This window comes from Aulostomus chinensis, chromosome 21, assembly GCF_037954235.1.
Source record: "Aulostomus chinensis isolate RoL2024-O1b breed Wild chromosome 21, RoL_Achi_v1.0, whole genome shotgun sequence".
Lineage (NCBI taxonomy): Eukaryota > Metazoa > Chordata > Actinopteri > Syngnathiformes > Aulostomidae > Aulostomus > Aulostomus chinensis.
Genome location: NC_141340.1, coordinates 9,511,988 through 9,524,948, shown reverse-complemented (window position 1 = coordinate 9,524,948; position 12,961 = coordinate 9,511,988). Strand labels below are relative to the sequence as shown.

The window sequence follows — 12,961 nt, the reverse complement described above, 5'->3', positions numbered from 1 at the left end:
TCATTAAAAAGTGATATAAACTAAGAGTCATTAACCGGTGCTTTATATACTGTATAATCACAATGTATACTCGTGGACAGGTCAGAGGGTTCCTGAAGTCGGATGGACACATGCGCACACACACATACACACACACACATACACACACACACACACACACACACACACACACACACACACACAGGCAGTGCCTTACGTATGCATTCATGAAACCAGCTCCTGTGCTGGTGCTGCGTCTGAGGCGTAGGGGTGGCTGCTGGTCATTGTCCCAACTCATTACAAGAACTCCAGTGAGTAATGCTCATCTCTTACAACGTGTATGACACATGGTAACGTGAGCTATTTCTGTTACTCCCTTTACAGAACACTTTAGTCTGATGTGAATAGAGGGGGGAAAAAAATCCTTTTATTTATCCCTGTTGAAATATCTTTTTAGCCTTTCTCTTATTTCTTTTTTTGTGTATTTATCGTAAATGTACACATTTCAAAATGAACTCCTGCGCTATTCTCCAAAAACAGACAAATGGACAAATCAAGATATAAGAGGGTAAATGTACACGAGTGGTGCGTACAGATGTCATTTCATTGAAGAGGATCAATATGGGTGGATGTTATGAAACGGTTTTTGGAAAGCTTCATAATTTAGCACCCGAAGTTAAACATTTTCCATTATCTCAATATAAAGCCGTATTTTGTTCTAATCTCACGACATCAGCAGCAGCCGTGTCTGACGGTTGGATGTGTGTTGTGAGGGCTGAGGTCTTTGGAGTGGATGAGAACATTAGACTCTCACCTAGCATCCATTTCTCCATCGACCAGCCGAATCAATACCTCAGAACGTCGGCCTGTGCCTCTCAGAGTTGTCTGATTTTACAAAGAGAGTCTTGTCTCTCATCTTTTATTTCCCGGTGACCAAATTGCCTCCACTCATCCTTTTTACCTGGTGACCTGCCTTACCTGCAGCTAAAGATCTGCCTGGGCTCTCTGGCTGGCTGGCCGGCCGACTGGCTGAGAGGGATCAATATGTCTTCTGATCAAGGCTTCAGCCAGTGATTAATTTGTGATTGAAAACACATCTGTCTCTTCACCAGGCCTTCCTTTTTCTCGCGCAGGGTTTTTATCTATTCAGTAAGAACAAATGGCGGCTTTCAGTTCCGAGTGTCGTCACTGCTGACGGATTCGTCACTGAAACAACACACGAACCCACAGCTCCGGTTATAGAGACACCGACCACCACCAGCTTATTAAAATGTGTCTTCATTTGGAAGGGACAAAAAATGAATTAAAAAACAAATATTGTTGGGGTTTTTTTTGTAATTATGAAAGAAATTTTCTTATAAATAATTAAAAAAAAACATATTAGTCCTGTTTTTATCCATGAAAACAGCAAATTACAACTGTCTTTTGTATTTGATGAGAAGTGTTGATGGAGGAAGATGTGATACAAAAAAGGCTGAATGCAAAAAAAATGGCTCTGTATTAACGACATACTGTACATTGTTGATTAAAAAAAATACTTTTTCATTAAAAAAAAAACTTATCTCAATTCTGGAAAACCAGGGTATATTTGATTTGTTTTGTTTTTCCTAGAGTGAATGCAATATTTTGACAAGTACAGCCGCAGTCGTTTATCCCTCTGTCTTCACCTCAATAACCTCACTTGTGCACTTTCTACGAGTGAACGTTGTTTGTTTTTTCATTTTCTACTCTTCAGAACTCGTAACTATCTTTTATGACATCCTCTCTTTTTATCATTGTTTCATGTCGTTATGCTGCATTAAACCTTTGTTGTTTTGTTCTCCGTGAGATGACGGATGATCCTTTAGCCTTTTTTTCATTAAAATCTCATAAATGTTTCTTGTTCTTGAGTTGTCACTCTTTGATCGCAGTCTGTATCTCCGTCTCTGTGTTTTCGTCAAATGAAGCAGAAGTACTCGGCGGCTTCGCTCTGCAGCATCACCACTGAGGTGCTGAAGGTGTTGAACGCCACCGAGGAGCTGATCGGTGAGGCGGGAGGAGAGAGCTACACCCCATCGGAGTGTATGAGTGCTTCACCTATCTCCAGCAGCTCCGAGACCCGCAGGCTGGACCAGAGGCTGACCAAGATGGAGGAGAACGTAAGCAGTCTCAACAGTTTCACCTCTCATGCTCCATCTATCCTGATAGTTACTTTGAAGTGTCTCCGTTTAGGTGTATCTGGCTGCTGGTGCTGTGTATGGCCTCGAGGGGGCGCTGGGGGACTTGGAGCAGTGTGCCCGCAGTATAAGCAGCAGTACCACAGATGCAGAGCTTGCTTTCCTGGAGGATCAAGTGGCCACTGCAGCTGCTCAGGTCCAGCAGTCAGAACTACAGGTACCAGAGGACAGCAGCTGTCTTGATCTCCAGTCGTCAATGAGCCGAACAAATCCCTTACATAGTTGAATCTGTGAATAATAAGCAGCTACCAGTTCTGAAACTCTGGCATGATTTCTGTCTCCTTCAAGATATCTAACATTGAGGCCAGGATATCAGCTCTGAAGACAGCTGGGTTAAATGTGACTGTCTGCAATCGCTTCTCCAAGTTCAAGCCAAAGGCAAAGGTACCTCTGAGCCTTTAGACTGACCCAACAACTCCAACGTGGCCTGTCAGATTCGTTTTAACATCGTCTGTATCGTCTGGTAAAGTCTTCGCTCTCATTTCAGCCTCAAACCCTGGACTCATCACGTCATCAGAGGAGGAAGCTGCCAGCCCCTCCGCTGAAAGGTACCAAACTAATCCAGATGTGTTGTAGTTACACTGGTAGAGACAGAAACTGGTGCAAAAGACTTCGAGGCTTCTTCGTGCTTTCATTTTGACGGGCTCGCGATGGCCTCGTTCAGCCTGCAGCTAAATCAGATTTGTTCCTTGAATCGAGTCCTTTTCTGTCCACTCTGTCATCAGCGAGTGAAGAGGTCAGATTTGTCACATCAGGTCATCCTCAACCAATCGACAAGATGCACACGCGGCCGATTTCCAAAGTGAAAACAGGTTGTGGGTGACGCACTTTGAAATCCTACTTATGCGTCCAGACTGAGACGCATCTGTCGAAACCGGATTCAAATCAGTTGTTTGAATTTGATCTGTAAAACAATCAGATTTCATGTGTATGTGGGAGCCAGGTGTTTTGATATTAATTTTTTTTACTGTTCAGACAATTTAAACTCAATCTGGATATGCCAAAAATCTGATTATGGCTGGCTATCTGAATGCCTTAGATAAGAACCTCCCTCTTTATGTTAGCCAGCCAATCAATGTGACACTGTCAGAAATTTCACAAAAGCAGGATATCTCAATTTTAATGAAATTTGTTGGAAAGGAATTAATATTACAAGTGATAAAGGTCTGGAGATGATCCGGATCCAATTGCAGATCCTGGATCTGAAGAGTGATCTTGGCCACTGGCTGTATTTCTCAAGTCTTTGAGTCCATGTGAAATGGTTGAAATATGAACGTTTGGACTTCTGGAAATCATCCTGTATTCTGGATCTGTGACGAAAAACAGATTTCCTGTGAATGTGAATTGAATCTCCCGCAGACTGTACGGATCGTGTTCTGGATCTGGGATCTGGTGGACCTCTCTTTAGTTGTCATGATATATTTTGGTTCTGTAACCAGGTGGTTTCCTTAGTGGAGGGACTGGAATATACACCGACTTTCCAGAATCCTTTGGTCATTGCAAATCCTCATAAGACATCAGACCCGAAGAGCTAAAATAACCTCACCATGAAGCTCTCCACTACACTTGCTCGTGTAAAAAAAAAAAAAAAATGGAGATGTAAATTATTTCTATACTTATATTCTATATCTGTTGATGAGGGCAACCTCACTGCATCTTTTCTGTGGATGATGTCAATGCTGAGTTTGCTCTACCCTCATATTCCTTCTCGGTTTAAAGACAAGTGGATTTAACTGACACTGTAATTTATAGTCTGTGTTTGTGTGCGTGTGTGTGGGTGTGTGTGTGAGAGAGAGAGAGAGAGAGAGAGAGAGAGAGAGAGAGAGAGAGATGGCGAGAAAGCCAGAGACAGAGGGTGAGACAGAACGGAGGGGACACTTTCATTCCCCTTTCGTCAGCATCACACGTATTACGCTTTGTCCAGGGAGAAGAGCTTGGAAGCTGAATGGATGCAAAAGTGAATGCATCTGCCAGAAAAGCACTAAGTAACTGAAAAGCTCCATTAGATATAAAGTAAAATTAGATGGAAACATGCCGTAAAAGAGGATAAGACTGTTTTATCAAACAACAAGTCGGTTCCTTTTCATGTCAGTGAATGGCTTTTTTCTGTTGGGGCTGTCTTTATATTTCTGTTTGTCACTTTTCTTTTCTTTTTTCCTCTTCCTTCACCAGCATCCACACAATAGCTCTGATTCAGGGTTGCTTTTTCAGCGCATCGTCAAAGACATACAGCATGCCAGACAATGGAGTAAAATCAGTCACCAAGACATGTATTTGTATAATTGATTCCAGCTTAGTTTTTCCTCTCAGCGGTCCATTATATGCTCTAAATGTATGGGGTGCTGAGACGCTTCTGACTTTTGCCGTAGAACTCCACAAAATGAATGATGGGGTTTTTTTTGTGTGTATTTCAGATAAGTTGGAGCCAGAGCAGCAGGTGAACGTGTTTCGACCATAGTGACGAGTCAGCAGCACAACAAGTCCCTCAGGGCATCTTCAGAGCCCCAGGGACCGGGGCCCCTCTCATCCAGTGCCTTGACCAAGTGTCCGCCTCCAACTCCAGGCCAAGCAGGAGCCAAATGTGCGACCAGTAAAGCACTAATGCAGGCACGGTACGGCGTCAGTCAAAACGCCTCCTTCGTCCTTCCTCACCCACCAGACGTTGTTCCCTTTCCAGTTTACCGTCATATATCTCCTCTTCACATCCACACAATATATCAAGCAAGGATGACCGGACAGTTTCTGCCTTAAAATCTGCGAAACACTTCTTGTGGCCCAACTCAAAAAGAATCTCTGTACAGTTGCGAGGAAAAAAAAACAAACTTTCATTTCCTTTTTCTATCTGTTTGCAAGAGTATCGTGATTTAATGTACAACAAAGAAGTATATAAAAAAAATCATGTGAAACTTTCTGTGATTCATTGACTCAGTTGGAGGCTGAGCTGTGTTTTATAACATAAGGAATCTTGTTATACCGTCAGCCCGTTCCTAGCGTTTATGTATGATTGTCATTTTACACACACACACACACACACACACACACACACACACACACACACACACACAAAACACACACACACCACTGTAACATGGTAATTGATGCACTAATTACCAGAAAAGTTCTGATGTGTAAAGTGTCGGAGGCCAAAGTATTTTTGTCCTTCTTTCTTGCCATTAAAACTGCAAGATGAAAGGCAAAATATGCTATAATTTGTGACCAATCCAAACACAATAGTTCAATAGGAGTAGTTTTGTAGTTTCATCATTTTCTTTCTGGCTGATTATTAAAATAGAGGGTTGATGCACTTTCATATCTGTTTAATGTGAAGCTACAGCCAGCAGCTAGTTAGCTTAACTTAGCTTAGCTTACGGTAGTTTAGCTTTATGTGGAAAAAGAGAAACCAGCTATCTTGTCTCTGATCAAAATAAAAAAAATTCATAATTGTCCCCAAAGCTCATAATTTAACATTATATTGTGTTCGTTTTTTTTTTTTAAAGGGTGTGGTTTTTATGTAGCAGGCTAGCAATTTCCTCTCTTTCCACAGCAAACAGCTAAACTAAGATTACATTTTCAGTATACTAATATCTTCTGATTTATCTAGTACACTATAGTGTTCTTTAATTATTGTTCTAAGCACAGATATCATGTAAAGGCCTCACATAGCTCATGATAGCGTGATTTTTTTGTTTGTTTATTTTTAGCTTGCTACATCCCAGTATCCTCCGTTTCTGCGAAAAGCTAAGCTAACCAAACCGGCTGTAGCTACATATCTATTCGACAAATATGAATGTAGCGTCACTTTTTCTTGTCTAACTTTTAAAAACAAAGCAATCAGTGAGTGTGTATTTCTCAAACTTTTCCTCTCATGAAATAATAACTCTAATGACAAAAGAAAATGATGATAACTGATCAAGACACACACACACACACACACACACACACACACACACACACACACACACACACACACACTATACAGCCTTAAAGTGGAAGCTGTGTGCTAATAAGGTTCAAATTAATCTAAATGTCAGACCCACGTGGAGCTCAGCATAAACTGTGATAGGTAGGACATTCAGATTTAGATTGAAAGATTTTGATTTTTAAAAAAAAAGAGCCATCGCATCGCGCAGTATTCTTCATCTTGTTTTCTGTTACTTTCACACTGGCCTTTTGATTTAGCATTTTCTGGGTCATGTCTTTGTGTTGCATTCAGAAAATCTTGTAAAGAGTTTTACATAACGTGTGGGCTGAATGCCATGAAACCATGATTTTGTTACAAGCAATTTATTTTTGTACTTACTGAACATTTTTATGCAATATCACTGAAATAATTGCAAATGACAGGCTTTATTTTCTCCTCAAAGGAGCCCTCCTCAGCCGGTCCCTTCACACTCTCATGCATCATGAAGTGCTTTCAGTGTATGCCTGCAGCATCTGATATCCTGCCAGTAATGACAGTGGTAAATGTTACACAAACGGTTGACAACATGCAATTTTTGAAGCGGCTACTATAAATCATTCCTTAAACAGTAGTTTTGAGAATACTGCCTTTCATTTTTAGTTTTATTTTGCTTTTCTTTTTTCAGTGAAAAGTCACACAAATGCTTATCAAAGCTTTTGCTGGATGGGGAAGCCGTATAAGAGCAGGGTTGGATTTCCTGATGGACTCCTGGAACTGATTTACATGAATGACCCTTCCGTTAGTGATCGTTTCATCGCATCATTGGTTTTGCACATTGCGTACCTTCGTCAATCTTGAGGTGTTGATGTAAAAAAAAAAAAAAAAAGCATGTTTTATCGAATTGATGTAAATGACCATGAGAAGCACAGCTACAAGGGTCCAATCATCAGTGTCCTGTATTTTTCTAATGTAAAAAAAAGAGAAAGAAATAATACTATCTCATCTCAGAATTTGTTAATATATGTATATGTATGAAAAGATGGATATGATATAGAGTTATGTGTGTATTGCCCAATCATAGTTGACCAATCTTTCAGTGTTGTGTGCAAGAGATTGTGTATAACTGTCCTGACTGGTAAGGCGTGATTCACACAGGACGTCTTATTTACCACTGAAACTGTGTCCCAGACATGATCGGCAATGACGACATCCACACCAATCTAAAGCGTTCCTCTTCAAATCCAGTGTGAATGACTACATCGAGTGCACAGCGCCACAGGCCGGTCATTCACTTTTACGTGCAATTGTTCGTTGCGATTCCATACGACATGTTGGGGAACATGCAAAAACAACAACAACAAAAAAAACCAACAGCCGGATTCTCTATGTACTGGAGTACACTGAGAGAGAAAAATATGTATTATGAAATGAATAAAATTTGCAAACAAGTTGTGTTTGTTTTCACTTGTAAATGAGCATCTCCTCATATTGTCACATTCTGGTTTATTAATCAATATAGATTGTATTTTTATATGTACAGAAACATTAAGAGAATGATTCCATCAGAGATGTCAGTAAGGCTTCATGACAGATCCAGAGAGAAATACAGGTGAGGGTCAGAGAGTATGACACTCAGAGTTTGGTGATCATCGAGGATGGAGGGAGGAGAGCACGTCGTCACGGTAACCAACCGCTGTCCTCTCTATCCAGCGCTCTCTCAAGGTTCTCCTTGTTTCTGAGGTTGTGAAGGAGAAGCTCCAAAGTCCTGATCACTGGCTGCATCCTGCCGCCGCCCCCCAGACCCTCCACGCTGCTGTGTCGCTTCCCGAAGCGCCCGATGGGTCGAACCCCACGACCTACGTACCAGAAAGGGTCTATTTCTGGACCTGGACATGCAGCAAGTGCGTTAGATGAAGCAGAAGCAGCAGAAATAGCTGGTAAGTTTGATGAAGGAATACCTTAATCTCTGTTAATGAACACCAACAGGTAATTAACTTCAACTTGTAACTTTAAAACAAAACTAGACTAAAAAGATAAAACAAAGAGAAATGTACTCAGACTTCAAAACAAATCTACTCATTATTTTATCAACTGGTTTGGAAACTCTTTTTTTTTTTTAAATGAATACTTCACATGTATAATTAATATCTAATGACAACAAAGATGTGCCCGAGCAACACAAACTAAAGAACATCGCTGTGATACTGTGGATTGGGGTGAGAAGCAATTAAGGTCATTATATTAAGAACATTTAAGTGTGATACTAATTAATACAGCGTTTCGAGATATTTTTTGAACAGTAAAATGGGACAAACAGGCTATTCGAGTTAGTTTTTTTTTTGTAATTTAACATAAAAGTCCTTTATGAGGAGAAGCAGTAAAGTTTAAAGACATCAAATGCATTCTCGCTTTTTCACGTTGTTTTAGGTCAGGTTGAGGTTTTTCTCTTATATTTAGAAGAGCGGGGTTTTTGTTTTTTGTTTTTTTAAACTTACTTCTGTTATCGACATTGTGAACAATGTGGAAGTCGTGCTCCACCGTGGTGCCGTGAGCGTTGCTGAGGCTGCAGGACAGAAGCAACAGCAGCGCCACAGCTGCGGGCAGCCAGCGGCGCGTCAGGACGCAGAGCCGGACATCAGCCGCTCTCCCGGGGAGCATGCTGTGGAGTAGGTCAAGGCACTGCAAGGAACCGGGTGAGGACTGGTTAGTCAAGTACCTACGACCTAAAAGAAGGTCGGTCAACATGGATGCTAGTGAAGCTTAAATAACTTTAAATAAGGTGGGATCGTTAGAATTGTACTTGCTACTAAGACATTAGCCACATGTCCTGCTGGCCTTTATCCGTAATTAGATATGAACTGAATTAACCAGCATTTTAAAAAAGTTAGATGTTCTAAAATTCACTTTGAGTTGCCTAATTATCACAATAAATTAATCAAATAAATTTCACAATGAATGACGTGTGAAACTTGCTACGTTAAACATGAACGATGGAAAAGTTCTTACCCTGAACTTTGGTAACAGGTTTGAGGTCAGCTGGCGGAGGTCTGGAGTTGTTATTGTTGAGCAGGTGGGCTCAGGCTTATATATCTGTGCTGCTCATGTGGTCGCTGGATGATGAATCAACAGCGTCAGTCACACACACACACACACACACACACACACACACTGATCCCAGACCACAGGATACATCACCACCTCCCGTCATCCCACTCTCTGAACTCCTCCCTCTCACCTCCCTGCCACCATCTCTTTGAAAATGGAGATTCGGTTTTGGAGTTGTCCTGATGTCTGTCACGCAGCAGAGCAGTCCATCAGCCAGTCCATGACATGCGGACAACTTTAAATTAGTGAACATGGGGAGACCCACCAGCTCAAGTAGGCCTGTCAGACAGTGACCCGGAACTGTGGTGGGCGTTTTTTGATGTGCCTTTCATCAATCAGTCTGGTCAGGACAACGCACATGCATGCAAAAAACACAAACTAACTTTCTGAATGAGCAAGCTCACTTTTAGCTGTACCAAACACTTTTAACCTCTAAAAACATGGTCCCACCTTGAAATATAACAGTGTTTTATAAGCCATGCATTGTGACTGGGAGGAAAAATGAGAGGAGCTTGCCTCATGCTGATGTGTTCCCCTATAACGTCTCATTTGGACCGACAAAATGTCTTTAAGAGGTCGTTATACAGTATGTGGCGCTGCCCCTTGAAATAAAAGCCATAAATAAAATGCTCAAAGCCATCAACAATATGTGAAATGCAAAGTTTTGCTGCTTTTCTTTTGTCTTCTTTATCTTGTGGCAGATTCAACATCCAAAATGACATTGTGTATTTTAACATTTCTGCTGAGCTTAAACAGAAAAACATTGGAAGGCGCACGCGTCATGTGACGGTGATCCGTCCATGTATGTTTGCAGCTTCACCCAGGAGCAGCACCTTTTCTCAGATTAGATCGACTCTAACTTTGTTACGGCCTGAGATCAGATGGTGTGATGCATTCACCGGCCCGGCGCGTATGAGAGAGTACAGCCGCAGCAATGAGACGACAGTTACCTGAGGCTGTGTAATCACGCCTCGACCATGGCCTCCTTAAACAATGAAGTTAATTTGGTTCATGACAGCGTCTATGAAACAGTTTATCTGATGCAGATTTGTCTTTGTAAAAAGACAGAAAATACATTCAGAACAGTCCACGTTGCCACTGTCAGACAGGAGAACGTGGTGTTGTTGGTGCTACTCATTTATACCGTTAGAGGTGATTTGTCCACACGAAATATAGAATGATGCGGGGGCTCGAATCCAGATCCTTCTTGCTGTGAGGAGACAGTGCTAATCACTGCACCACCGTGCCTGAAGGCAAGACTGCGTTTGAAAATCCTTTTATAACGTTTGACATACATGTTCTAACAGCTCCCATCTACGACCATTCATCGTGTTAAGCTAACTAGTGATGTCACTAATGAATATGATTAGCCAAGCCAAAATCTTTGATCATTTTCATCCTACTGTTTCCTTGAATTGAACTCATCACAGCAGCTAACCATTGAGGTCTATTTCTAAACCTTTTGACTCACTGCTGCTTTTTGACTTTAAAAAAGATCCCCTCATTCATCTAAAGAATCAACTGCATCAGCGTTGTCCTGTTCTTTCAAATGTCTCTTCAGACGCATGTGTCTCGTCCTCTCCATCATGGTCTCATCAGCTCCTGATTGAACTGCTTCATCTCGAACCGTCTCATCAGTGTTTCTGTGAACGGAGCCACAGGACGAGCCTCAGGCGAGTCACAGCGTGGGATGACCGGCCGACTTCCTGCTGCCTCTGTGATAAAACCTTTGACAGATCCTGACAGCCATATTTGAAGTATCAACTGAGTGAAGGCATTCACAAAAAGCATCGTTTTCTCGGGGTGTTCTAGTGTTTCAGGCCTCGTGGAATGTAGTATTGATTGAGAAAACCCTGCTAGCGGTGTGATTAACAGCTTGACCCACCTAAGCTTTGTGCTCTAAATCAACCCCCCCCCCCCTTTACACGCAGCACTATATTTTGTTAATTGCCTCGTAATTCGTGACCTGCAGAATGTGTGGGTTGGTACCTCAGTTGACCGTGTTTGGTTCAATTGAGAAATAAATGATCGGCAGGGAAATTCCCTTTAAGGTGTTTCCTGCTGTTGTTCCTATGATTCAGAACAACAGGCACTGAGGAACAAAGCATGCACAATGTCACAATCCAACTTCCAGCTGACAAACACATGGCCACAGATCAATAATAACCCAGCAGATCGCCAGACCAGACAGGGGTCCAGTGGCCTAATGGATAAGGCATCAGCCTCCGGAGCTGGGGATTGTGGGTTCAAGTCCCACCTGGATCGTGTGAGTCTCTGGAGGGCTCTCAATTTATGACTTCATGGTTCTCCACCTGAAAGGCTATGTTGATGTCTTACCAATAATACCAAATAATTTGATCTTCTACTAATTACTGATGCAATAAGTTCCTTTCAAAACAGTCTCAAGTGCACACATTTTTTTAAAAAGTGTTTTTAACCTTTTCTACTCAAGGACCCATCTACTAACACTTGCTAATAGATGGTAGTTGGATCTTTTGTTGTTGTTTTTTGCTTCAGAAGCTAATGTTAGCAGTTATCTTGCCAAACAGAGCATCTTTAATTTATGACATTCTTTGAATGTGAATTTTATTAAACTAATAATTCATTTAAATTAATTAAAAACAAATAATGTTCCCCCTCGGACAAAAAAAAAAGATCTTCGGTTTCAATTTCATAGTCGATGGGAGGTTCTGCTGGTCCATTCAGAGTGTGACAACTACTGCTCTTTATGTAGCTTCCAATCAAGAAATGTATAGTAAAGTATCACTGCTAACAGCTCGTAGGTTAAGCATGAGTGCTAATATACAGTTTGATGTTGAACAAATTGTCATACTGTACTTTTGGAGTATTTCAATTACTGAGAAGTTACTTTAGCGTGGTCCAGTGGCCTAATGGATAAGGCATCAGCCTCCGGAGCTGGGGATTGTGGGTTCAAGTCCCACCTGGATCATGAATGTGTTCCTGCAAACTTGACTTGACTTCATTTACCTGTTTAAAATAACCCATGAAGTTACCTGTACCGTATCTTCTTATCGCTTGTGTTTACCAGGGCTTTTCCATTTCAAAACAAAAAGTGGTACACAACTAAAAAGGAGTGGTCCAGTGGCCTAATGGATAAGGCATCAGCCTCCGGAGCTGGGGATTGTGGGTTCAAGTCCCACCTGGATCATGTAATTACCCCTGTTATATAGAGTAATACAATAATAGCATTGCAGATTAACAATGAGGATATTTGAGCTAGTATTTGGAGACGTTGTAGATAGAAGTGATGATTTAAGAATGTATGTCCTACAGATATGAAAGGAAGAGCTGATGTAAAATAAATTCTGCAAGCCAAAACAACTTTATTACCTATGTACTGCTGCCCCCATGTGGTCACATGTATCACCTCTCCAAAAACACGCAGAAATGTGGGCAGTATAACGTCATATGTATCTATGGACTTTTAATAAAACCACAAACTGGAAACTCTTGTGTGAAGAAGTGTCATATAAAATTATATTGTAAACTTTTACCTCATGCAGCATATATGACGAATTTTATGAGGATCTGATTATCAATATAGTTCAAAAAGATCGACCATTGATTGAAACAACAACCCGAAAATAGAAACAACGAAAGACAAGCATTTAATAAGCAAAGATTAGATAGAGATGTGAATCATGGGCTGTTCCAAAGTTGGGGTTTAATACTCTAGAAATTTCACAACATATTTTAAATACATGTTTCAATATAATTCATTTTTTAGGTCCATTTATTG

The 12,961-nt window shown here is 41.1% G+C and overlaps 2 protein-coding genes and 3 non-coding genes across 19 annotated transcripts in view; 4 read left to right on the top strand and 1 right to left on the bottom strand.

The window, feature by feature from the left end:
- Positions 1–6,167, top strand: part of myripb (myosin VIIA and Rab interacting protein b) — a 136,991-nt gene extending 130,824 nt beyond the window's left edge. For 13 of the 15 annotated variants that reach the window (XM_086191237.1, XM_086191228.1, XM_086191233.1 and 10 more), the window contains 5 exons: positions 1,926–2,117; positions 2,191–2,352; positions 2,484–2,579; positions 2,683–2,743; positions 4,610–6,167. In XM_086191237.1, coding sequence (XP_086047363.1) covers positions 1,926–2,117; positions 2,191–2,352; positions 2,484–2,579; positions 2,683–2,743; positions 4,610–4,653 — 555 coding nt within the window. In that variant the 3' untranslated portion in view covers positions 4,654–6,167. The remainder of the gene's footprint in view (positions 1–1,925; positions 2,118–2,190; positions 2,353–2,483; positions 2,580–2,682; positions 2,744–4,609) is intronic. The other 2 variants (XM_086191225.1, XM_086191222.1) reach the window with 1 other exon arrangement.
- Positions 6,168–7,773: 1,606 nt separating this feature from the next.
- Positions 7,774–8,754, bottom strand: prlh2 (prolactin releasing hormone 2). Its single transcript, XM_086191525.1, has 2 exons — positions 8,592–8,754; positions 7,774–7,982 (listed from the first exon to the last, which is right to left on the bottom strand). The coding sequence occupies exons 1-2, from the start codon at positions 8,752–8,754 to the stop codon at positions 7,774–7,776; spliced, it is 372 nt and encodes a 123-aa protein (XP_086047651.1).
- Positions 8,755–11,393: 2,639 nt separating this feature from the next.
- On the top strand, positions 11,394–11,466 carry trnar-ccg (transfer RNA arginine (anticodon CCG)). The gene has a single exon. It is a non-coding gene; the product is annotated as a tRNA-Arg (tRNA).
- Positions 11,467–12,078: 612 nt separating this feature from the next.
- trnar-ccg (transfer RNA arginine (anticodon CCG)) lies at positions 12,079–12,151 on the top strand. Its single transcript has one exon. It is a non-coding gene; the product is annotated as a tRNA-Arg (tRNA).
- A 146-nt stretch (positions 12,152–12,297) lies between these two features.
- Positions 12,298–12,370, top strand: trnar-ccg (transfer RNA arginine (anticodon CCG)). Its single transcript has one exon. It is a non-coding gene; the product is annotated as a tRNA-Arg (tRNA).
- The last annotated feature ends 591 nt before the right edge of the window (positions 12,371–12,961 follow it).